Source organism: Fusarium oxysporum, chromosome II (assembly GCF_013085055.1).
Source record: "Fusarium oxysporum Fo47 chromosome II, complete sequence".
In the NCBI taxonomy this organism is placed as follows: domain Eukaryota; kingdom Fungi; phylum Ascomycota; class Sordariomycetes; order Hypocreales; family Nectriaceae; genus Fusarium; species Fusarium oxysporum.
The window spans coordinates 1,917,296-1,941,386 of NC_072841.1; the positions used below are offsets into that span (position 1 = coordinate 1,917,296).

Below are 24,091 nucleotides of genomic sequence, written 5' to 3' on the forward strand. Positions count from 1 at the left end.
TCGACGGGGTGTGTCAATAGTTCACCGTGTTTCATGTCTATTCACACACCAAGAAGCTCAAGAGTGGAATTTGCATAGCCTACTTCAGCTCTTGAAATATATTTGGCATTTCTGAACTGCTCGCATCCGTGATCTTGTGATACCCCTACTGTTGGAACAACCTTCATCGCAGCCCCTTGGGGCGTTAAGGAAACTCAACACGCCTATCCTAAATGACAATACGATTTAGGCAAGCTTAGTGGCCCTTAGACTCAGAAGTTTCCTTGCTCCCTGAGACCCTTCTCCTCAGGACCAACTCCTACAACCGGACTTCCATCCTCAGCCTCTTCCCTCTGGATGTCCTCCTGCTCCCGTTGAATGTACTTCCCAGGTCTCTTGGTAACGATCGCGTCGTTATCTCTGATGACCATCACGGAGGGGCTTTCTCGGAAGTAGGCATCCATATCCTCAAGTTTTCGGTTCGCTGGGAATAGGTAAGCTTTGCTCATGTTACTTGAAGCGCTGAACTTGCATGTTTCAGGGTATAGAAAGTAAATAACTGGTAGGAACAAGGCATTCGTAACAGTCCATACAATCCAGAAGCGCCAGCCAAGATTCTGGATGCCGATAGGAGTAATTTCCACAACGATGAAGTTTGTGATCCTGCTGCCTGTTAGTCCTATACTCAAACACCAATACAAAGCCCGATAAGTACCAATTTGTCCCAATAGCAAGCGCTGCTCCCTTCGTCCTCATGGGAAGAGAATTCACTTCCGTGGGATACAACCACGGCACACCTAACATCCCGACCCCGAAAGAAATGAAGTAAAAGAAGAAGAACGCCACAGAAGCCGATCCCAGCGGTTCCTTCATATCACCAACCGTGTACCTCAAAAGAATAGTAATGACCAAGAACGACAATAGTTGACCAGACGTGGAGAGTAGCATAAGTCCTCTCCGTCCCCATCTTTCAACAAGAAGAATCGCGATTGATGAGAAGATTAGTTAAGACACTGCGTTGCAAGCGGAGAGCAAACGGGCCATCCTCTCTGATAGACCAACGCTGTTGATGAGAACGGTGGGCATGTAGTAACTCATGATATTAATCCCGCCGAATTGTTGCATGAGTTGGGTGTTTGCACTGAGCAACAAACGCCGAAGAGTCTTGGTATCGGCCGTGTCTTTGTTGCGACGGAGGAGGATATCCTTCCACTTCACAGCGTGTTGAAGTTCATAGTCAACGCTATACTGGATCTCGTGAAGTTGAGCTGTTACGACTGGGGATGTCGTTGGTTTGTCTTCGATACAGGCGAGGATCTCTGTTGCTTCTTGTGTGCGACCGTGAGCGATGAGCCAGCTGTTCATTGTTAGCCGTTGTCTCAAGAGTCAGGTGTATACCAGTACCGAGGAGACTCTGGAAGCCATGGAACAGTGGCGAAAAGCACAAAGATGAACACAAACTGAAAGGCCAGGGGGAACCTCCATGCGACAGAGCCTTCAACGAAGGATAAACCGTAGTTGATCCAGTTGACGAGGCAGAAACCAGCAATGTTCATCGCCATTTCGAGAATGACAAGTTTACCTCGCCATTTGGCTTGTGCTGTCTCAGTCTGCCATATCGGTGCTGTAGCGGTGTTTATACCATTCCCTATTCTATACCCAGTCAGTCCATGCTACGCCCAAGTGGAGGGCCACTCACCCAAGAACTACCCTCCCGACGGTCATCTGCGGAAGACTATAAGATGTAACCTTTACAACGATGCCAATCGACATGATCACTGTACCAATAATAATGGCCTTCTTCCTTCCGAGCCTTTCGCCAATAGTGAAAGTAATGACAGCGCCAACAAAGCAACCAATGTCATAGATTGCAGTTACAGTAGCAAGGACGTTCGTCTTTGTTGGACCGACGAGGTTGTCAAGTTTGAGAAAGTCTTGAGTTACGACAACACCACCTGAGAGTGTCAGAGATTGAGTTTAATGGAGGCCAAGGGTGAACTGACTGAACACTCCTTGGTCGTAGCCAAAGAGTGTCATGTCAGTTGCGCATGCAACCTGGGATGGTTAGAAGGTGTAAGTGAAGGGTTGCGTTGCGTGACGAACTGTTATCCAGAATGTAAGCCATCCTCCTCTGAGACCGAAGAAGGGCCGTTTCAATGATTTGGCCATTAGTAAAACTCTTCTTTCAATAATTCAATGTCTTGAGAAGAAGGTGATTAGAGTACAAAGATGATGTAGTAGACGATGCACATCGTTACCAAGTCTGTCAATTGACTTATATACCCGAATCGCCATTCTCAACTTCCATTTAGCCGCTTTATGCAGACAGTTCCCGAGCTATCCCCATAATCCTTTGCTTGACGGTATAGTGGATGTATTATTTGGCTGCCTCGACCTCACCTGACTTTCTCTCGGTTGCCATCGACCCGAGATGCAGTGATGAGTGGTACTGTCGCATTAGCCTGAGTGCAACCAGGGAAGATCTCATACCTTTCTTCTTAGCGAGCGAGTCAAGTGGGATGAAACAAACACCTCGGTGGCTTTCCCGTGGGGAATTAAGCTTGCTTCTTGTATGCGAGTAACTTCACTTGCAGACGACAAGGATGACAATCCTCCTCACGTGTTGTTGACATATAATAAGCTGAGATATTTGTAAATGCCCCTATCTTCGCAATGCAGACCCTTCCAATTACCCCAACATACTAATAAGGAATACTATTCTCCAGTTGCATCTGTCTCAACGACACATCGCTCACCACATGCTCCAACCCCAAACACGAGATGGCAGCAGTGTGAGACAATAATAGGCCAAGTGCCCTTCCTTTCGACACTGAGAAAGCATCGAGAATGCACGTTTTCCCAGGCGCTGTGCACTGCGGGGTATATCTGTGTACCCCCTTTTGCCTGCCATATCACCGAAGCATTGTGTTGATGCTTGCGATATGTGAAGGCGCATGCTTCGTTGACTCCGCCATTCCATATTGTAAGCCTCTCTAACTTTGGCATGTGCGTGGCCATTTGCGCAGCAGTTTGTAATAGTCCGCTGATCTTGAAAGAGTCGTCATTACAGGTGAGAAGTTGGGACGTCAGTGTAAGGGAACGCAACTCGCACCATAGCCACTTTTCTCGACATTGATCGAAGAAGTCGACGGCGTCAATTATAAAAGCAATGGAGAGATGCTCAAGGTAGAGACTTGCTGTCGCGAATTCCCAAGCAAGTACTGGCTGCCTCGACGGTATGACCGGCGGAGTCACTACGTTTGCTTGATGACTGCGTGGAAGCTCCTCTTTGTGGAGGCGAGATACCGCGTTGAAGTACTTGTTGCGATCTTGAAAAACGGTCATAGATTTGACGTTCCTGAAAGAATCAGGTGCTGCAAGCAGGTGTTGTGCGTATCCTGCGAACATGTCAGTACTTGAAACTGCAACGTAACTTGGAGTCAAAGACTTACTGTAACCATGAGAGAATCCATAATGAATATCCGAGAGATCCCAAGTCTCAAAGGCAATCTCTTCCAACCGGGGAAGTCGTCTGAACATGCAAGACAGAGTTTCTGCTGAAAATTGACGCCTGCAATGTCGAGGAAGAAGAAACTTGGTAACGGCTTGGACAGAGGGAGTAGATGGCATGTCAAAGTCCACCCTATTAAACAAGCACTATAGTGCCTTGCGGGGAGGGGTCGCGAGGTCCCTGGGTTCAGAAGTCGATAAAAGACACATATCTTCGTCTTGTTCCCCTGGACCCCCATAGTGATGCCCCTTGAGCCACTCCTCCGAGTAGGACATAGGCTCATACACATTGATCTCTAGCATCAAGTCGTTCTGTGACGGCAAGGATTCCACGGCCTGGAATAACCGTTTCGCAGCAACGCCGATAGCCCGATCATTTAAGCTAAGGTTATAGCTACCGTCCCACCATTTAGGATGCTTGGTATGCTCAATGTTGAGCCAGATGTGTTTGACGAGTCGTCTGTGTCGACCACACAGCCGGCTAAGACTCTCAAATACCGTTGGGGTCCTACCACAAGCGTCCGAAGATGAAGCTTGAATACGAAGGTGCCGAAAGGTCCTCTCAGTGGCGTCGCGCCATTCTATCGAGACAGGAGTATAGGGCGCGATACGGTCGTGAATAACGATGTACCCCAAGATCATGCCGCGAATCTCTTGAGGGAGTGAGTACCAGCGAGTCATTTTGTTTTATATGTGCGGGAAAGTTCGTGTTGAGAGGATGTGGTTAATAGAGGTTAAAGTGAACGAGAAGTAGAAGTAAAAGTAGAGGAACTTGGGAAAGATGAGGATTCATACACTGCTCACAGTAAAAGTAACTTTGTGAATACGAAAAGTAACTTTGGCAATTGTCCATCAGAATAAGAGTGAAAATTGAGTGTATGCTTGCAGTCGTGCACAAGATGCTCCATAAGCTGTTGTGTGATGGAGCTTTCTCATTATCTCTTTCTACCGTGAACCATTCATAACTCTATTATGGCGATTTATGAGATTCATGGTCCTGATTAAGCTGTAGTGACGTAACAACTTGTCAATGAAGAGTTCAGAGAGTTCATAGAGGCTTCTGAGTTATTCGCCAAAGTCACACAGCTTTTAACTTTCCTTACAATCAAGACTAAACAACCCACATGATGTCCTTGACTCAATAAAAAAGGTACGAGCGCATAAGCAAATAGTGGATAAATGGTGGGATAAACTCAGCGAAAGCTCCATGAGGCTCGCTATCAAGGCATCGAACTGCATTGTAATAAGTTATTATGTAGGTACCAATTGCCAGTCTCATCATCGAAGTCAGAGCATCAAACCTCGCTTGTCAGTTTCCAAGACGAAGTAGTGTTATCTTCATACGTAGTCTATGACATCTAGATCATACGTCTATCTACAAGCCATCCATCCAGACTCCAAGTCATCCAAAAGACCAGAATTAAGCCATCACCTAAATGCAGGAGAACAAGCACGCAACCAGATAAAATTACCAAAGAAAACCCCCACACATAACAGTTCGTAGCGACAAGTACATCATGCCGCAGCAGTTGAAGGCGCCTGACTTCCCAAAGACAGCGGCTTCTCAGTGTCTACTAAACCCTCACTCAGCTTCTTCGTCACGGCGTCGGGATCTGGCTCGTCTCTTCCGACGAATGTCCAGCTCTCTTCTGTGTCGTCGTCCTCATTTGCGTCGTGCTGTGCGGCCTTACCGGCGTTGCGCTTGATGAGACTCTTGGCGTATTCGAGATCGCGGTAGATGCACTGGATGGCGCTATCGACACCCGATTCCTGTGGATGTTAGTGACTTGTGGAACTGAGAGTCGAGGGGGACTTACACTGCGGATCTGCTCGCCAAGGACACGAGCCTTTACAATCATGCGCTCGTTACGCGTCACTTCCCAGAGGGCTCGACCGAAGCTGTTGGTACCCCATTTCTTCACCCAGACTCCAACACCAAGATCCTCAACTCGCGTAGCAAAGAAGAACTGGTCGCCAAAGAATGGACGGATGATGGTAGGAATACCGGCACGCAGACTGGCGCCTGTTGTTCCAGAACCACCGTGATGCGCAGCAGCATCGATCTGACTGAAGAGCCAATCGTGTGGTGCGGACTTGATCACATGGATCTCTGGAGGCATCTCTGGCTCTTCGGGGCGAGGCTTGGACGGGTCGTCTTTCGGCGAGATACGGTCTGACCAGCCCTTCGACAGAATGCACCGAACATCTGCCTTGAGAACAGCGTCGATGACCTCTTGTGTCATCTTGGCAGGGTCCTTGACGATGATAGAGCCAAAACCGACGTAGACCAACTTCTTTCCATCCGCCCTGGCTTTGGCGATAAAGTCCTGCAGCTCCTGAGGCGGCTCCCAGTCACCTCCCTCATTGAGGAACCAGTAGCCAGTTACTCTAATCCAATCCGAAAAGTCCAGAGGAGGTGCAACCACGCTAGGACTGAAGTTGTACAGGAAGGGCACCTTATTAGGCTGCATCTTCTCAAGGTTGGTGCTGGGCAAGCCAAGCGTCTTTCTTCTCCATCGATTCACCTGGAAAGCCGTAGCCTTCCAAAAGATGTTGTCAAACATGACATATGTCATATAGTTATATGCACCTCCCATCTTGTGCTCAGGCATAATAAAAGCGTGAGGATATGCTCGTGTCCTAGTCCAAGGCATAGTGAACGCTCGGAAATAGGGTATACCAAGCTTCTCCGCGATGTGAATGCCAGCCATGGCAGAAGGAGACTCAATCAGAAGTTCAGAACCCTCACATGCTGTGTACGCAGAGTCAAGAAGTTCGTCAAGCCATCCTCGGAAGGTCGAGTTTGCCTCCCGAAGGAAAGCCCAAGTGAATGTTCCATTCTCGATACAAAGACGCATCAGCTCACCAGGGTCGCCTTCAACTCGGGCGAACTCGATGCCGTGCGACTCAATCCATCCTTGGAACTCCGCATGTGTGGCAATCCGAGGCTTGTGGCCTTCAGCAAGAAGACCCTTGCACAAGGCAATGTATGGTTGCACATCACCTCGAGATCCGATGGTGAGACATGTGATCTTCATCGACTTTTGCGGCTTGAACGCAAGACCAGACGAATTGGGGTTGTCAAACAATATTGTTGGAGCGTTCGAAACTCCAGAGGTCTCGCGTGGTAACTCCAGCTCGTGATTGACAAACTCGTCCTGTCGCGCAGCCTTCAGGGCGTCGCGCTCCGCAATTGCAGCAGCAGCTTCTTCATCGTCTTGCTCCTCTTGGTCAAGGAAACCAGACTTCTCAAGAAAACGGTTAGTCTCCATGAGTTGATGCAGCGTCACTGCGCAATCGTCTCGGAGCCCTGGTCGTCTAAACTCAAAGAACAGCTCCTCGTGGCCGCGAATGACGACCGTAAGGCCGTAGTAACCGAACCGGAAACCCTTTTCCTTGTGGACATTCTCGATATCCTTCAAAGGTAGGATGAGCTTTGTCCTTGTGCCGGGGTACAAGCTTCGGAAGCAGAATGATCGATCACTGATATAGAACTTTCCATAAAGAGGCAAGACCTTGAAGATGGCTCCAAAGTACGTTGCAACAAGCTTCTCTGACTCGGGCAAGGTGAAATGCGCTCGGAATCGATCCATGGCGGTCTGTGTCTTGTCTTCCGCGTCAGAGTCGATATCATCGACATCATCATCGGTCTTGAGCTCTTGAGGTTCATCGTAATGCCGATGTTCTCCTTTCCACATGCCATGCACCTTTTCCACATAACCCAGTGACTCGGTCGCAAACATAGAACCCATACGCTGGCTTGTACGACTTAGATACTCCGCAAAGGCGTTAGCTCGTTGTAAGGGATATGCTCCAATCTTAGTGATACTGTTGAGCGTTGGTGTTACTGGACGCTGAGAATCACTCGTTTCACCACCCATTTCCTGCATAGCACCTGTCGTTGCTGCATGTTGAATGTGGCGAGGGCGCTCTCGATTGGAAGTAGAGTTCCGAGGTGTTTTCTTCCCAGACTGATCGCGCTTTCTAGACGCCGAAGCAGAGCGTCGCATGGTCGGGCTGTGAAAGACCTCGCTTCCTTGAAGAATCTGGCTCGCGGATGGATCCTCAAACGAAGACGGTGATAGCGTGGAGATACTTGGGTTGTCGATCGATGAATGAATAAACGAATCTCCCGAGTCCTGAGCCTGTTGCTGTTTGGGAGTCGTGCTGCCGTGTTGATGACGACTCGTTGATCGTCTGGTGCCGCTGAAGCTCCTGCGAGAGCTGAAATCTCCGATGGAACTTGGTACATCCATACTCTTGCGTCCAAATCTCCTGAAGCCGTCAAAGCTTGATCGTGGAGCGTCCATACTTGCTCGAGGGCTCAGTTGGCTTGGTGAATGAGGCGATAATGGCGACATGGGGGCCAGTGTGGCCTTCACGGCATCGGGAAGTTTTCCTGTATGTAGTCTGTCAATTTGGGGAAGATGACGGCTTGCTGCCATCGATGTCCGGCCGGATGGAGATTGAGAGCTCTCGTTCTCTTCACGGCTAGACACAGCTTTCTCCGCTGACCGGCTTTCTGCAGAAGCCTCAATGAGGATCTTAAGCACATTGATGGCGTCCTTCCCAAAGCTGAAGAAAGAGAAGAAATACTGTGGCTGTTAGTGGAGAGCTTTCCAAGACTTTTGGGCACTTACCTCGTCAATAGCATATGTCTCGTCATTGTCAATGACTCTAACCTTACAAGTATCGGCGAATGCAATCATCTGAGTATCTTCAATATCGATCACATTTTTAATCGGTAATGAGATCTTGACGCTGTCGCCATCGTTGTGACTTCGAAAGATGACTCTCTGCAGGCTCTTGACCCATTCTTTCGCACTTGGAGCACTGTCGGCCTTGAACTTGTACGTTCGATGATGTGTCTCAACTGTGAAATGTAGACCTTCCTTATCCTTGTCCACAATGTTTGCCGAGATGCCATATCGCAGATCAATCTGTCCGTGGGGAAAGTAAACGTCTGTCGCAGTCTTGTAATATGCCAGAACATCGCCCTTTAGCCGGAACCAAAACCTTGTGTAGCTTGGGTTGCGTTTGCCGCTCTTCGATAGATACCCTGACTTGACGGCCTCGTTCTGAGCTTATGTTAGTAACTATCTCGCAGTCGGGGAGTCTATCACATGCCGCCTTCTTGGGGAGGTATGCGTAAAAGCAGATATGCTTGGAAGTGATGTACATGTATCCTTGAAGAAGGACACTTTGTAGCAGCCAGCAGGGGTATTCTATGGCCGATTAGCATACTTAGACAAAAGATCAAGATCAAGCTTTGACAAACCCTCAATAACTTGCTCGTATGTATCAAACTCGAAAATCTCCTTGAGCTTCTTTGCCAGAGCCGAGACTACCTCGCCATCACTAGATCGACTAACATCAGATGATAACCGGTCCAGATCGAAGCTGGGTCTGCTAGACAAGTCCGCCTTGGCCTCCAACATCCTACTCATGACACCTTGCGTATCTTGGCGTGTCAGGGTAAGAGCTGGCGCAGGCGACAAAGTGCCGTTGTCTTCCACGTCAGATTCATCAGCAGTCTCAACCGGAGCAGATAGTCGAGATGGTTGGGATTTATGCCGGGAACGGAGTTTTGGCAACGCAGGTAGCGATCGCAACAACTTATGCTCCGAAAGCCTTTTCCTTCTGTGTCCTTTGTCCTTTCCCTTGCCTCCTGGTTGTAGGATCGATGTTTGTGCGATATGGTCACGGCTATGTTGTGATGATGATCCTTCACCCTCTTCGTCACTACTCATTCCATCGAATCGATCATTAAAGTCGACACGAGAGCTAGCAGTCGCAATAAGACCGAATATGCTCTGGTTCATGTTCATGAACATCGGTGGCCCTTGTGTAGTGTCATCCTCTTCTTCGTCTTCGGCATCGCTTTCTCGTAGAGGCTCGGGAAACACGGTCGCGGTGGAGTTTTGTCGCTTCCTTCGATGGAGTTCCTCGTGGACATGCTCCTTAATGTCCCCCGCGCCAATGCTGGCTTGGGCCGGAGCATCATCAGCTTGAGAAGCCATGATGGCCGGTCAAGTCGAGCGGGGCGAAGGTCAACGAGCGCTTACAGTCGTGGTACTATTGCGATCGGAAGGATGGGATGGTCCACGAACGTGTCGCCTCAATATTTCTTGTGCGAAGTCTAATTAGATCGAGCGTTAAATTCTAGGCACGGTCCGAGGATGGGATGCGAGTGGTCATGCAGTCGTGGATATGGACCCGGTTTGCGCCGCAAACATCCAACGCTATGCTATCGTGGGGAAACAATACGACTCGAAGTTGATGCCATCCACTGCGCGTATCGGGGTTCGTGAAGATTCGCTTGTGTGAGTGTTACGCTACGGTACGAATGTTATTGTTGGGGAGAACAAAAACAAACATAAAGAGGAGTTGGAGGAAACAAACATTCGGATCGCAAGGAAACGACCGAAGCATGGATCAAGATAAGGATCACGGCATTCCTGATCAAGAAGGAAACTGACCCTGGGGCTGACGCTGCCTAGGCTGTTAGGTCAATCTGCCTGAATCTCCAGTGGGGTTTTAGGGGACGGCTAGTGGACCTGACCTTCTCAGCGGTGGAAATACCCTGGGGAAACAATGGAACCGTTGTGTTCTATCCACTCTTGTGAGTCCTGAATTGTTCATGATTGGCTGCCACCGTTATCGATAAGGAATGACGCCAATCGGGCGGCTCATCCTTCAACACCGTGAATCGATCACATGCAAGCATTGGTCAAGTGGGAAAACAAGCACAGATGATGTGAATAGTGCCCTTGCCATGCTGACCATAAAGGCCCTCACTCAGGGAAGAGAGAGATCAGCTGTTTGTGAATCCACGTCATAATGAACGTCCATGCGATAAGTTTCGGTGCCTGAGTCAGAGGAACGCCATAGCTTGTCATTCACTTTGGAGCGAAATCTTGAGTGGCTAGGAGCAGCAGAGTCCACACAAACGCTAAAACGTGATCGACTCAGCCTCTATGTACATAAAAGCAATTGTTTAAATCAAGGGTCTGATAGTCCTCGACTCTCGTACTCGGACATTCGTAATTTACACTACTCCAACAAACGCGTATTCCGTTCCGCCATTGCCGACAACCTGATCCATTATTCGCGAGATATAGCAAACCAAAACTCCCGCTTAAATGCTGATGATTCCATGCACCCCATTTTGAAACCGGTAATCCGAGGCTCACTGCCAGAAACAAAGCTTACCACTGGACGTCGCACCAGCGACCCAATCGCGAGATGGGTGGAAGTGTGCAACGGCTGGTACTGCAGTGATACCATCTCCATCAAGCTGAGCCAGTTGGCTACCGTCTGAAGCAAAAACATCCACAAAACGATTCATGTTGCCAATGACAAACTTCTGAATTCCATCGTGAGGCCGCTTCTGCCATTGGGGCTTCAGAATAGTCACCCAACGACCAGTCTGATTGTTGTGGCGTACTTGATGGGTAGGTTCAATGCTTATGTCCTGGCCAGGTTTCCAAGATGAAGCGTCAGGGAAGTTGTAAATCTTAATAGTATCGTCATATGAGCTAGTCGCAATATGGCCACCAGGACTCCAAGATGCGTGCGATACAGACAGCCTCGATCCATGTTCTCCAAGGAGGGCAGGATGTCTGAGATCCCCTTTGCCAGTGATCTTGCGAAGATCCCAAATTTTAAGTGTGCGGTCTAATGATGCAGTCGCGAGCAAGTGAGGTTGGAGCGGATGCAAAGAGAATCCACCAATCTTCTGGTCCGAAAGTGTCCAAATTTCGGCGTCATCGGAGGTTCGAGTGTCGTACTGGCCGACACCGCCTTCGAGTGTAGAAAAGTACAACATATGGGGGTTCGACTCCGCCATGTCAAGAGCTGAAACGGGCAGATCCTCATTGTGATCTGATGGCGCCCATACCTGGTAGGACTCTCCTTTGTTCAAGTCCAGTCGCCGGATTGACGAGTCGTATGAAGACGTGTAAACAGAGTTGTTATCTTGCTGAGAGAAAACGAATGAAGTAATCGTACGACTGTGTATCTTGAACGCAGATATGGAAGGATCAGGCACAGATGTATCTTCGTCTTCATCGCTGACTTCAGGAGCAGACTGCGAAGCGTCAAATATGCCCATGTTACCTTCTTTATCACCAGCAAAGATAAGCGGTTTCGACTCGGTGGGGTGAAGGCCGAGAGCATAAACACGTTGGGGTGTGATCTTGATGTCTGTGTTCCAGTGGTTAGTGACATGCTTCTCGCTTGTGCGAGACACTACTTACCATTGGGAGCCCAGTGCTCGTATAACTTCAAACCACCCATACGCTTTCGCAGCTCCTTCAAATCCTTGTCGGTGGTTTCCTTGATATCTTCCTCCGTGAACGTTCGGACTCCGGGCTGCGCACCACGGACGAGGCCCTTAAACCCGTCCACACCAGCGAGATACTTCTTGCCCTCAACGGCGATATCGCCGAGTTTCAAGTCTCCATTTACTCTCAACCTTTTAGCTTTCGCCTCCGCTGCGACATGTTCGGCTTCGACAGCCAGTTTTCGCTTTAGTGTATCGTTGTCTGCATCGAGACCAGCGAGTCGTGAGGACTGCCGAGTCGGCATCGCAGGCTCCCGTTTCGCAGGTGTCCGGGTCTTCGATCGGGTTGGCGTTGACTTCTTTGGGGGTGTCGGCATAACTTTCTTAGCGACTACGGCGACATCGGCTAAAATCTTCTGGTTTGACGCCATATTCTCTTGTCGCCTGCGCTCGAAGGCGCTCATGGGCGAGTCGACGCTTTTCTTAGGAGGCATGGTCACGGTGAATGAGGGGCACGAAAAGTAAGTTTGAACAAAGGTCCGTGAAGCAAATGTGACAAGTATGGCCTTGTAATAGCCTCCCCAGAGCAAAAAATTCGAGTGGTTGTGCTGTTTTGCGCAAGCAGCAAAAGTGGGAGGATCGTGAATGGTGACGTGAAGGGCGGAAACCAAAGCGCGACTCATTAATTGAATTTGGCGCGAAGTCACGCGCTGGCGCCTACGCGTTCTGCATCCGAGATTCAGCCGACCACTACTCTCAACCAGTATCAATTTTTAGCCTCTGAAAATCTCATGTGAAAATTAAAGGTTTTAGCTAGTCCTTGAACGCAACATAAAAAATGTCTCGAAATATCTTACCGTTCTTATATCAAACAAGGACACTACAACTCGCTTGTAGACGTCCTGCGAGCATTATTTTCACTCAAAGAGCTGGAGTGGCGACTTCGACAAGACGACTTAGAAAAGCCGATAATTCTGAGATTCCTTTCGAGTTTGACGACGAGGAGACAACAAGTGCAAACGAAACTGAGATTGAACGACAAGGAACTTTGACGCCGACGGAAACAGAAATTTTCAAAGGAATTTTCGACGATATTGCTCAAGGCCGCTTAGCCAAAAACAAAAAGCCTTCTCAGTCTGGCCAAACTCAACCTACAAGTTCACCACCAAACCAACAGCGACCACATGCGGCACGTGGAGGAAACACACTTGTAGAAAAGGCCCACAACTCGAATTTCAGCGATGACTTCCTCAAGCGTTACCCAGCATCTCTTCGAAGAGCTGCCGAGAACGCTCTGGGTAAATTCGAACTGGCACCGAAGCGCCCTAATCTTTACAGCTTGGCTGAGCTTGATCAGGCGGAGAAGAAGCAGATGCGCGAGTGGGCAAAGTATGAGCAGATTAGGGAGAAAGAGAAGAAGAGAGTGCAGGATCTTATGAAGGCTTGTGAGACTGACATTGAGCTTTGGAATGTCATGGAGGAAGAGGTATTCTCCTTGCCTGAGAAGCTGGGTATTGTCGAGAAAGACACAGCGGTAAAGAGGGGTCGAAAATCCAAAGAGCAAATTGCGAAGGAGGAAGCTGAAAAGTTGAAGGCCGAGAAAGCAGAGAAGGCAGAAGGGGAGAAGCCTGTTATGGATATCCACGGACATCTGTACCCTCAGTATCTCATCTACGGGCTCGATCTCTTCGACACCGCATTTGCCAGATCATCTATCCTCGCATTCAACATCCTCCCACGTGTCAAGGAACTCGGCCTCTCCTCTTACGTTCTCGGCGTATCAACCACCTTTTTCATCAAGCTCGCTGAAATCCACTGGAAGCGCTACGGCGATGCTACATCCGCCTTCGACGCTCTTGACGAGATGAAACCAGTTGGTTTGTTCCCGAACGAACAGCTCGGTGATCTCGAGGGGTTGGTTGAGCAGATCTCAGATCACTTGCATAGCTGTACTTGGGGTGCTCAGGGACCCTTTGTTATGGCCATGATGCAGGGACCTCCTTACGATGCCAGTCTTATGAGTCGCCTGGGACGCATGAAGGGGCTGATTGCAAAGAAGCACTTTTACAACGAGAGAGATGGTCGATCCGAGGATCGCACAAATCGAGCTGAACTCTGAGCATGGAGACTCTGAATGATGGGTAAATGTTTGTAAGACTATGAAGTTGGATATATGTGAAAATGTATTTTATAGTTTTATAGCTAAGTAGGTATCTGATGCCAATAAACTGCTACATCGAGTGTATTTGTACACCTGTGTTCTTTGGCCTAGATAAGTACTAATCTACCTACTAGGTAAGGTAAGTAGGAATAGCTTCGTACACATTATCTCAAGGTACTACCAATGGCCGCTAAGGAAGAATAAATTATTTCTTTGTTGTTTATATCTTACTTATAAAATGCCATATACACTAGATTGCTCTATGTTCTTGCGCTCTGGTCTTTTTCTTTTTTAAACTCAAAGAGCAAAGGATGAGAAATCATGAGACTTAAAGCCCTAGGAATGCGTTCAAGGAATTGTAAGGCATAAAAATTTCGCCGTACTTTTTATATCTTGGGCTGTTGTGTGGGTAGTTGGTGGAGAGAAGACCATGTCTGTCTCTCTGAGCCTGCCACTTTGTCATTGCCCGGATTTTATTCCGGCTTCAATAGTTTCAACCATTCCCCAAAAATCGGGTTGGAGGATGCTTTCTTTGGGTTAGGAAAGTTTGCGGAACCTTTTGACAGCACCTGCACTATGCATATCACCCGACCGCGAGCCCGGTACATTATTCAAACCAGTCTTATTGGAGCTGGCGGGAGGTCCATCTTTCGTCATAGGTACGTCTGTCTCAAGTCAGTCTATCGTTACCTGAGACCTCTTAATAGTCCGGATTCCAGCTGTGCAGCGGCCATCATGCACAGGTCATATGCCAGTAGCCAGAGAAAGCCCGGGCTTGCCGTACACAACATCCCTGGGCCAGTACGACAGTTGAAATAGCGGGCCATGGAGGCTACGCTATTACGAACTTCTCGTTTTTGAGTTCAACTTGGGGAGCTGTCCTACGTCCGATTTCCGGAATGCTTCCAATCGGTCTCCAGGTCAGTGCTCTCATGTAGAATCTCGGATTCTCGCCTTCTCGAAAGCTTTGACCAGAGTTCTCGGCGCCCTTAACTACCCTCATTTTATCTTCTCAGTAGGCGTCAAGCTTCCTGACGCTCCCAACTCGGACTCTCACAGGTAGTACAGCAACGCCATCGAGGCTATTCGCAAAGCCTATCAAAGTGACGATATACAAGTATTTCAGGTACCGGGGGATGTTAGAAGGGCTGAGTATTGAGCTTCTCCTCGCGCCAAGCCGTATATGACTACTCACCCTCGTCGCGAACCATTTTGTATCAATCCCGTATGTTCACTACATATTGTTACACTCGTTCAGAAAGGATCCAATTGCAAGTCTGCCCGCCTTCTCTGAACGCATCGCTGCATGGCTATATCTTTTCATGCAAAGGACCGCTTGGATCTCCGATTATGATGGACTTCATTCTGCAACTGGACGTCCAGATAGTACCACGAAGCCATGACCCTGTCATCATACGAAAGGGTCTCCATGGGCTATAATTCCCAATAATCTGACTACTTCTGTGGTCCAAAATCTGCTGCAACTGGCAAACCAACATCAGGATTAGCCACTCATCAGCTTGGGGCTAGGCTCCCTGCGAAACACTATGACCTATTCGAGTGTTAACCCGACAACACCGCCTCGAGGCCACCAAACTCTCAGAGTCGGAATCTCTCACTGTATGAGACATGGTCTCCCTTGCTGCCTGTAACGTCTGCTCTTCTCTTACCATCCCAGCATACCCATTCGCCATTCGCCATTCGCCATCTTATGGCCTGTATCCCCCTCTGAGCGGACCGAAGGCCCATACTGTGTGGATCATATTCAACTTGGTCTGCAACTATTCTGGAATGACATACACCTTCTGATTATCTTACAGCCAGTATCTTTTCTGGGGGGGTGGAGCCCAGCAGCATATACGTTCTTTTTCTGGATACGAATGTACCTTGGCCACCCCCAGATGTCTTCTTACCTTTCAAACTCGGGTTGCTGTTTTTCTCAAATGGGAGCTACCGTGATAGCTTCAAGAGATGCTGATCTGTCGAAACTAGTCACTAGTCCAGGATTTGAAATGGTTAAGACCCGAGATTCCTGGTGCAAAAGATCCTCTAGGTGTCTTTGGTTAACGACATAATCCCAGAGGACGATGTTTTCACCACGATGTTATGTCGGGTGTACAACCGCACCTACAGTCCACATCAGAGGCCTTCAAAATATCAGCCATGGCCACAAAACAAAGTTCTTCTTGGTTTTACTGTTGTATTATTCAACAATGTATAATTTCGGAACAAGGGTATTCGGAAATTCGCTTTAAGTCTAAGCCCTGTTGTCAACGCAAGATCTCGGCAGATGAATACCTTCTGAGCGCTACCGGAGAAGCTGGAACGGAATGCCGATGGTATTTTGCGCGTGAATTTGAAGAATGACCCTCGAAAGATAGCCAAGAAGAACCCTATATACCATTATTTTGAGTGACGCGGTGGTTGTTGGAGGTAGTTGGCTGGCGTTGTATAACACTGGTTTGGAAACATGTGATATGACTATAACGGATCAAGAAACGAGAAAGTAGAAAATGGTGTTCTCTAGATACAGGCTTAGTAGGATACCCGTCAGGGAATTCCCGAGAGCACATGTTTAACTATGTAGAGTACTTCATGTATTAGCTACACCGAGGGAATACTCGCCAACTCATAGTAACCTGCTCGTTTTGGGTAAGGAACATGAAAAAATAATCGTGTACCTTGACCTGATCTTCCATTTATTGCTCCTACAGGATTCAAGGCTTAAAATAATGTAGCTTCCAAGAAAAGAAAAGGCTTCATTTCGCTCGAATCCAGCTCCTTGCCCAGTCCCCCCCTGTCGCACATATTGAAGACTTATGATACTGACCATCTCTTCTCGTTTATAAGAAACATCTGTACTTTTCAGGATTTGCATCTCTAGACCCCATAGCCATCATCGAAGCCTATGCGTAACTATTCGCTGCGGAGTCTCGCGGCTAAAAGCCTCTTTTTAGGCATCCACTCTGTTATAGGCATCAATCAGCTGCAGTTATTGAATCAAATCCTTAATACTCTTTCAAATGAACAGCATCCCAAGCTGTCAAGAGGCCACTTGTCAGATATGAGGTTGTGAGGACAAATAGCAGTTGTTCCCGCCAGTTCTAGCATTCGAACCCCTCGAATACCGTCTCGAACCTTGTCTTGTTCATCCACATCTCTCCCATCGCACAGAACAGAAGACCCGGTATACCCAGGAACTGATTAAAACATTGCCTGTGTGGCAAGTAATACCAGACACTGGCGGCATAGCTGTAGCTCTCAGGGGCAGGAGGTATAGGCACGTATTGAAGTGCCCCACCAAGCCTTAGAGGTCCTCTCAGATAAAGCCTGACCAAAGCAAAATACACTGGAAAAGCGGAATATACAGACATGGCTGAAAGGGGGCGGTGATCAATGGTCACCCACTGGTACAAATCACCGGGCGGGCATTAGGGAAGATGATGCATGACCAAAGTATGATAGCAATGATAGTGCAGCAAACGGCCGGCAGCAGAAGAGGATTCTTGTGCCAGGGTATAGGAGAAGGAGTCTGCTGAAATAATATGTTAGAAAGCTACTAAACGAGAGATGCAGCAGATAACACCTACAGGCATGAGAAAAGGGAAATACACTAGAAAATCGTAAAATCTAGATATGGCTGAAAGGGGGCGGTGTTTCTTTGGTGGTGATAGGTGTGTTTGCGAGAATGTCCTGAGTAGGCGGTTGTTCAGTGGCTTTGCATCAGAATGAAGTAATAAAGCACGCAGAGGAGTTGAGTCCGTAGTGTAGAGTGTAGATCGTGGATCGTGGATTGGTGGTTGTGCTTGGCTTTTGTGGTCCGAAATTGAGAAGAGGGAGGGCTCGGTGTTTTGCTTCAGCAATGAAGGATCGGGGCCAAGAAACCATCTATTTATACCTCAAGAAGTTCGACTGGTCGCCAGCTGAGTCACCATGTAGGTTTATTGGATGGAAAAGCATAGTGAGACATCCGAAAAGTCTAGGTAAAATAGAGTTATCTAAAAATGTCGCTTTAACCAATTAGGATTATTAAGGAAAATTATAACAACGTCGCCCTTGACTCTTGATATGAAAAGTACGAGTGAGGCGCACGATGCAAGCATCATCTGTCAGGTCTATCAACTCAAAATAACACACGTCAGGCAGCATACTTGTACAGATTAACCTCCTTGGGCTCTGGTTTGTTTACGATGTACCCAGGACCCCATTCCTAAAGCTGGACAGCACAGCTGATGCAAACGGCCTTGCCGCCCTCAGCAATTGTTCGTGATCAAGATATATAGTGCTTGTGTACTTGGGGGCGGAGAGATGAGATGGCGAGGTAAGAGGCTCTTGGGTAAAAGGAAAGCGGCATATGGAGATGGTACGGGTGCGCAGTCAAATATGCGGAATTCCTGAAAAGGTCTACCGTGGTTATTATATCGGAAACAAGTCGGTCCCTTCGTTAGGTGTGCAGTTCAAACTTCACAGTATTGCCGGCTGATCGCCTCTTGGGGATGTTGTGTTGACCGATCAGTGTAAGACTTCACTGCACAGGCTCAGATGTCAGCATAAAAAAGACAATTATAGTAGGTTTCATGTTGAGGCTACTGATGATGAATATTATCTGTGGTGTGCTGGCGTAGGATGGCTGGATGATGGCGAGTGGCCCGGGGCAGTTCATCAACTTAGGGTTATGTAATCTAAATCTGGGAAGAATTTTCTAGAAAGTCAGTAAGCCTTTGAGGATCTTAGGAATCCCATTCTTGGTATTATTATTTTATCACATCTTAGACCATTTTGATCAAGTCCGCAAAACGTTCTTCCTGAGTCGTGGTGGTATCGAGGGTATGAGCAGTGACCAAAGACGTCGCGAGTAATACTCCACTGACAGGGAACTGAAGGGGCAGTAAAAAGAAAATCCGGACTTGCGCTGTTCTAAATATTCAGTCTCTCGTTAGCACCGCAATCGTCGTCCGCGATAGTGATGCAGGATCACGGTGGATAGTTGGCCCCAACAGATGTTTCTAGGTGAAGGTAGGGATGGTGTATATATTCCCTAACATCATTTGCCTCAGCATGACAACGTGGCCGAGTGGTTAAGGCGATGCCCTGCTATCTCTTCGAGACATCATAGGCATTGTGTTCGCACGCGTAGGTTCGAATCCTGCCGTTGTCGATTCTTTTTTTGCTTTTCCCTTGTAATCATTTGCATTTTTTACTCTTACTCACTTCTCAGGATCGACGAATTCTTCTGTGCTGGCCTTGGATGATTGAGGTTTTGGTGAACCGATCGCTGGATGGGAGCGCTGAGGGACGAACCAATCAGCGACTCAGAATTGTGGATCGTTGTTTAAATGCTGACAACTTCGGCGCGCCTGAAGGACTCCTTTTTATTTGGGATAATTACCCAGCCCAAGTTGCATTCAATTACCACTCCTACTTAATCAATGGGCTCGTTTTTGTCTCGGGACGAATTCCCTGTCGAGGGCAGAGTATGTCGTTCCATTCCCTCAGTGCAGCTGCCCCGCCCACTAACATTTTGCAGACAGTCCTAATTACAGGCGGTTCCAGAGGTCTTGGCCTAGCAGCAGCACGCCAACTCTCCTCCAAAGGCGCGCGCGTAGCTATAGTCGCCCGTGACCCAGCCGTCTTGAAAGAAGCTCTCATTCAAGTCGAAGCATCTGCTCGGTCTCCATCTCAGCGCTTCTTCTCACTCACTGCCGACGTCACCAAGGCTTCAGAATGCTCTCGTGTCATTGCCGAAGTGACAGCTTGGAACGATGACAGCCCGCCAGATATCGTCTGGTGTTGTAGTGGAAGTGCGCACCCGACTTTGTTCGTTGATACACCGGTTGAGCAGCTTCAGACTATGATGGATAGTAATTATTTCTCAAGTGCATACATGGCCCATGCTACGCTCAACACGTGGTTGAGGCCCGCCATCGACGGTCTCACGAAGAAGAGTACAGAAGCCAAGATACTACCAGCTCGTCATATCATCTTCACGGGCTCTTTTGTTTCGTTGTACAGTTTTGCAGGTTTCACGCCCTACTCACCCTCCAAAGCCGCCATCAGATCGCTATCAGACTCTCTTTCACAAGAGATGAACTTATACGCAGGTGCTCATCCCAATGAGCCTCGCGTGCGCATCCACACTGTCTTCCCAGCGACAATGCCAACCAAGTCACTTGACGATGAGAACAAGGTCAAAACGGATGTTACAAAAGCGCTTGAGGAGGGTGACCAGATCCTCACACCGGATGAATGTGCTCGCCATGCAATTGCAGGGTTGGAGAGAGGAGAAGAACTCATTGCAACGAGCACTATTATTAGACTTGTCATGACTACTGTTTTGGGGGGTGCTATACGTGGCGGATTTTGGACGGGCTTGGCAAATACATTGCTGAGTTGGGTTGTGATGATTGTTATGGTGTTTATTCGGTGGGATATGGATGTAAAGGTTAGAAGTTGGGGGAAGAAGCATGGGGCGAGTGGTATGGCATCCAACGACAAGTAACAGGGATATTGAGCTATTATTCCGCAACCATACATGCACCCATTGAGATGGGTATTGTTTGATCAAGCGAGCAAGGTAGAACATCGCAAAAGTATAGAAGAAGCGAAAACGAAGGAATGCCTAATACTGGCCGCTCATTTCCCCTCCTTGATGGCTCTCCGCACCGCTCTCCCTTGAGGTGTTGGTTGTGAGAGTCAGAGCATGATACACGTGACACATTACACAAACTAAGATCTGTCTCACTTTGTCGCCCGAAACTTCCCTGAAAATTGGACATCGAGGAGTTCCGTGATGCCCAATTCTTGGCTAAAATATCCCGAAGATTGAGTAGACCAGAACGGTGACCTGTGCTTCCGTGCGCAAACCTCGAACGAAGTCAGGGAGTCTTAGATAGATACTAAACTTGAAGCATCCGTGACTACGTTGATATATAACTGTTATCAGCGTGAAGGTTACACTGTCGACTGCCAGCATTCTAGGGAACAGAGCACAATATTCTCCATCTCTTCAAGCAAGAAAGCCTATGTTGCAGTTTTCTCCTTTCTCAGTAGCAACTATTGTTTCAATCCGGAACTGCGGGGTCAAGTTGAGTGAGGCATAGCCACGATGGCTAGGCTGACTGTCTTACATGCATCATGTAAGAAAAGAATCCGTAGTTGCACAGCCTCGAGAGGCAGCCGCAAGGCAATCAAGAAGTAACTTTTGGCCCTCAAAGGCCCTGAACCCATAGTCACAGCCTCGATTCCGTTTTCCTTTTTTCTTTCCTCTCAATCGTGCGCTGATTGAACACCAATCGCTCGGAATGGACCCTCTGTCGATAATAGCCAGCATCGCAGGCATAGCGTCAGCTGGTGCTCAACTCTCAAATACACTATTCAAACTTTATAACAAAGTTGAAAATGCACCGAAAGAAATCCAATCAGTTGCCATTGAGATGTCTGGCTTGACTGCAACTCTTGAGCATTTACGCGACATCATCAGAACGGGACAATCATATGCAAAACCGCAGTTTTGTGATGCCGTCCGACATGTTGTTGAGAACATCCAGTTGACGCAGCAAGAAATTTCGAAGATGGTGGGCGATGAGGGTATATTGCGGAGGGTCAAATGGCTCAAGGCTGCGAGGTTGCTGTCGGATATCGATAAGCATAAGGTCACATTGACTTTGCAGATTGCGATTCTTTCGGCGGCTGTTCTGGTCAAGTCTACCAATGGGTGAGCATCTATATGGCAAAATCGAACAAGATTTCTGACATTTCCAGCCGTCTATCAGTTCAAGAGAAGGTGGAGAACCGGTTCAAGGCCCAAGCTGAGAGCCTTATACTGGCCGGCCAGGCCTCATTTGAGAACCATGACGAACCAGAGCCAATTCCAGACCCGCCTCAACAAAGAGCACCAAGTCCACCAGTTCGTACCAGCAAGCGGCTGCCAAGTCCCGTCCGCGAATCTGAGGTCCCTGGGCATTTGCGTGCTAGGGACCTGTACGGTATGAGCAATGATTCTGAGGACAACGTCCTTTTTTCCGGAAGTGAGAAAGAAGAAAAAGCCCATTCAGCACTTGCGCGAAGTGTAAACGAACCATCACGTCCTGAGGGACACTATACCATTCATGCGATTGACAAGGAAGACGAAGAAAACCTGTCATCCGAAGATGAGAAAAGATATTCAAGACGTCGCAGAAGATCGGGGTTTGATCCACTGTCCGGTGGTAGCATCGCGCTTTTTGGACCTGACTTCCATCGACGTGGCGACGCAGCTACGTTTCTATATAACCTGGTATTTCTAAATGAGACACCAGTGAATGGAGCATCAGCCGACGACTCATATTTGACAGAAACTAGAAACGGAGGAAAGATGGAAGAACGGAAGAGACATCGACGTTTGGATGATTCGGATGACTCTGAACACAATGGGACGAGTCGTCGTGAGAGAGTGAAATTTCGAAGCCCCAAGCCCCAAGAACCAGAAATACTTGTCAATCGGCTTCTTTTATCTTGGACATCACTGAGCGAGAGCGAGGTTGAAAAAGGGAGAGCGGATGCTCAGCCTGATCAAAGAAGGATATTTGTAGAAAAGTGAAAGCTCCGACAGTGAAGAGTCGCTCTATGGGCCAGAGGACAAAGAGAAGACCCGGAGGAACTTTCAAAGACGAGTAAGTCACATGCAAGACCTGATAGCGCATAAGATATGCTGACAAAAGGATAGCAAACTGGGCTAGGTCGTGATATGCTTAGAAGAGAAGACGTCAGGTACAACACTCCGGAGTTTGATCCTCGTTGGCGAGGGAAACTACGGCTGACACGAAATGAGACAGCTAGCTCGGGGTTCATCCTTGACCCTCGACAACATGGCCCTTCACCAGCATCGGAAGAACCGTCTATGCGATACCCGAATGGCGGCTATGGCCGACCGTACGGTCAGGGCCGTCAGGCTGAATTGGCGAGACCAAAGTTCCAGAAACCTGATTTTGTTGTTCTGCCAAGATTAGATTCTGCGGACTTTGAGACTGGGCCAATGACTCCCAAGCTTGACCTCATGTCTGTTAACTTGGGTATTGTCAGGCAAGGCGATGAGCCAATTTGGGACTGTGATCTTTTCATGTTTGAGAAGTCATATCAAGGAAAAGCGATCATGGGAGCACTCATTGGTGATAAATCTGCGAGAAATCCTCATGGATTAGATCTAGCACATACATTAGTAAAAGGCCGAAGTATGAAGCTCGTGTATATACGAGGCAATGGTAAGTTACCACGGGGACTCCTAAATGGTGCCATTGCTGACGAATCAGACTTTGGTGAAACGTGGTTCATCAATGAACAGCCTGCCTTCTTACAATTCCTGCACTCTAGGTACTTACCTCAGTTCTACCCAGTAAAGGAAACTGACGAGAGGGCCATGAAGGAAGAATACGTGGCGATAGGAGAAGAATGGGCTAGTTTCGAAGCTCTACAACAACTTGGGCTGATTGTCAAGAGACGAGAAGAAGGGCGTGTTCTGTTGGACCCTAGCACGACATGGGTTAGTTATCTCGTTCGTAAACATTTGGGCGTCATTGCTAACTTAAGGAAGTCCATGATTAAAGAGCTTGCTACTACGACACTCCAGCTGAGAAGCATGCGGCAGAGGCGCACCTTTACGCCGACATTTTATAGTCCTGTATCTGCGTTCCGACAGAAACATGGAGTTGGACGACACTCATTTGTCACAAAAACAGATTATGGAGAACAAGCGCCTGCTGCTCCAGATAGACGTGCCACGGTCGAAGATGAAAGCGAGGTTGACATTCTCAACTTGCCGATCAACGAAGAACCCAAAAAGACACCAGAAGCAACCGCAGAAGCCCAAAGCAAAGCAGCCCCAAGCACCCTTCAACCACAGATTTCCATCACCCCACCATCAACACCACAGCAGACTTCGCCTGACTATTTGGACACAAGCGAGGTAGCATCGCGTGTTTCCTCAGGGTCACGTCTGTCCAGGTTTGTAAAACGTTACAAAACAAGAGGGAAAAGGAACTCGTCTTTACCTCTGGATCTACAGAGCTCAAAGACTAGCGGACTTGGAAGTGAAAATACTGGGTGGCAGGATGATGGCAAGACGCCCTTGACACCAACAGACTCTGGTGTTGGAAGTTCTATTGTCTCGGGGCGATAGATAT

General features: G+C 48.2%; 7 protein-coding genes and 1 non-coding gene across 8 annotated transcripts; 3 read left to right on the plus strand and 5 right to left on the minus strand.

Annotated features, from left to right (window-relative positions):
• Nucleotides 1-119: 119 nt before the first annotated feature.
• On the minus strand, nt 120-492 carry FOBCDRAFT_214589 (uncharacterized protein). The gene has a single exon (XM_059609384.1). The coding sequence runs from the start codon at nt 486-488 to the stop codon at nt 252-254; it is 237 nt and encodes a 78-aa protein (XP_059466727.1). The 5' UTR covers nt 489-492; the 3' UTR covers nt 120-251.
• A 283-nt stretch (nt 493-775) lies between these two features.
• On the minus strand, nt 776-2,016 carry FOBCDRAFT_256916 (putative sugar transporter; the record flags this gene model as incomplete). The annotated part of the gene is made up of 4 exons (XM_059611193.1): nt 776-1,336; nt 1,378-1,632; nt 1,679-1,934; nt 1,983-2,016. 4 exons carry the CDS (start codon nt 2,014-2,016, stop codon nt 985-987), a joined length of 897 nt encoding a protein of 298 aa, XP_059466728.1. The 3' UTR covers nt 776-984.
• A 678-nt stretch (nt 2,017-2,694) lies between these two features.
• On the minus strand, nt 2,695-4,170 carry FOBCDRAFT_196666 (uncharacterized protein; the record flags this gene model as incomplete). Its single annotated transcript, XM_054703278.2, has 3 exons — nt 2,695-3,377; nt 3,432-3,622; nt 3,698-4,170. 3 exons carry the CDS (start codon nt 4,168-4,170, stop codon nt 2,695-2,697), a joined length of 1,347 nt encoding a protein of 448 aa, XP_054559253.2.
• Nucleotides 4,171-4,722: 552 nt separating this feature from the next.
• FOBCDRAFT_154567 (uncharacterized protein) lies at nt 4,723-9,940 on the minus strand. The gene is made up of 5 exons (XM_059608371.1): nt 8,768-9,940; nt 8,617-8,714; nt 8,130-8,567; nt 5,307-8,084; nt 4,723-5,259 (listed from the first exon to the last, which is right to left on the minus strand). Exons 1-5 carry the CDS (start codon nt 9,507-9,509, stop codon nt 5,005-5,007), a joined length of 4,311 nt encoding a protein of 1,436 aa, XP_059464108.1. The 5' UTR covers nt 9,510-9,940; the 3' UTR covers nt 4,723-5,004.
• A 283-nt stretch (nt 9,941-10,223) lies between these two features.
• Nucleotides 10,224-12,424, minus strand: FOBCDRAFT_154570 (WD40-repeat-containing domain protein). The gene is made up of 2 exons (XM_031173218.3): nt 11,748-12,424; nt 10,224-11,694 (listed from the first exon to the last, which is right to left on the minus strand). The coding sequence occupies exons 1-2, from the start codon at nt 12,265-12,267 to the stop codon at nt 10,679-10,681; spliced, it is 1,536 nt and encodes a 511-aa protein (XP_031050003.2). The 5' UTR covers nt 12,268-12,424; the 3' UTR covers nt 10,224-10,678.
• Nucleotides 12,425-12,517: 93 nt separating this feature from the next.
• FOBCDRAFT_214593 (uncharacterized protein) lies at nt 12,518-14,024 on the plus strand. Its single transcript, XM_031173219.3, has one exon. The coding sequence runs from the start codon at nt 12,612-12,614 to the stop codon at nt 13,890-13,892; it is 1,281 nt and encodes a 426-aa protein (XP_031050004.2). The 5' UTR covers nt 12,518-12,611; the 3' UTR covers nt 13,893-14,024.
• Nucleotides 14,025-18,994: 4,970 nt separating this feature from the next.
• FOBCDRAFT_t44 lies at nt 18,995-19,092 on the plus strand. The gene has a single exon. It is a non-coding gene; the product is annotated as a tRNA-Ser (tRNA).
• A 271-nt stretch (nt 19,093-19,363) lies between these two features.
• On the plus strand, nt 19,364-24,087 carry FOBCDRAFT_236678 (uncharacterized protein; the record flags this gene model as incomplete). The annotated part of the gene is made up of 10 exons (XM_059610092.1): nt 19,364-19,408; nt 19,462-20,429; nt 20,878-21,023; nt 21,327-21,648; nt 21,696-22,500; nt 22,532-22,585; nt 22,639-23,173; nt 23,306-23,451; nt 23,539-23,912; nt 23,976-24,087. The coding sequence occupies 10 exons, from the start codon at nt 19,364-19,366 to the stop codon at nt 24,085-24,087; spliced, it is 3,507 nt and encodes a 1,168-aa protein (XP_059466729.1).
• Between the last annotated feature and the right edge of the window lie 4 nt (nt 24,088-24,091).

Bases quoted from the DNA above. Each gene is read 5' to 3' on its own strand.
- FOBCDRAFT_214589 (XM_059609384.1), bottom strand. From the start codon at position 488: ATGAGCAAAGCTTACCTATTCCCAGCGAACCGAAAACTTGAGGATATG.
- FOBCDRAFT_154567 (XM_059608371.1), bottom strand. From the start codon at position 9,509: ATGGCTTCTCAAGCTGATGATGCTCCGGCCCAAGCCAGCATTGGCGCG. The intron at 8,715-8,767 runs GTTTGTCAAAGC...AATCGGCCATAG, and splicing joins ATACGAGCAAGTTATTGAGG to AATACCCCTGCTGGCTGCTA. The intron at 5,260-5,306 runs GTAAGTCCCCCT...TAACATCCACAG, and splicing joins TTGGCGAGCAGATCCGCAGT to GAATCGGGTGTCGATAGCGC.
- FOBCDRAFT_214593 (XM_031173219.3), top strand. From the start codon at position 12,612: ATGTCTCGAAATATCTTACCGTTCTTATATCAAACAAGGACACTACAA.
- FOBCDRAFT_154570 (XM_031173218.3), bottom strand. From the start codon at position 12,267: ATGCCTCCTAAGAAAAGCGTCGACTCGCCCATGAGCGCCTTCGAGCGC. The intron at 11,695-11,747 runs GTAAGTAGTGTC...ACTGGAACACAG, and splicing joins CGAGCACTGGGCTCCCAATG to ACATCAAGATCACACCCCAA.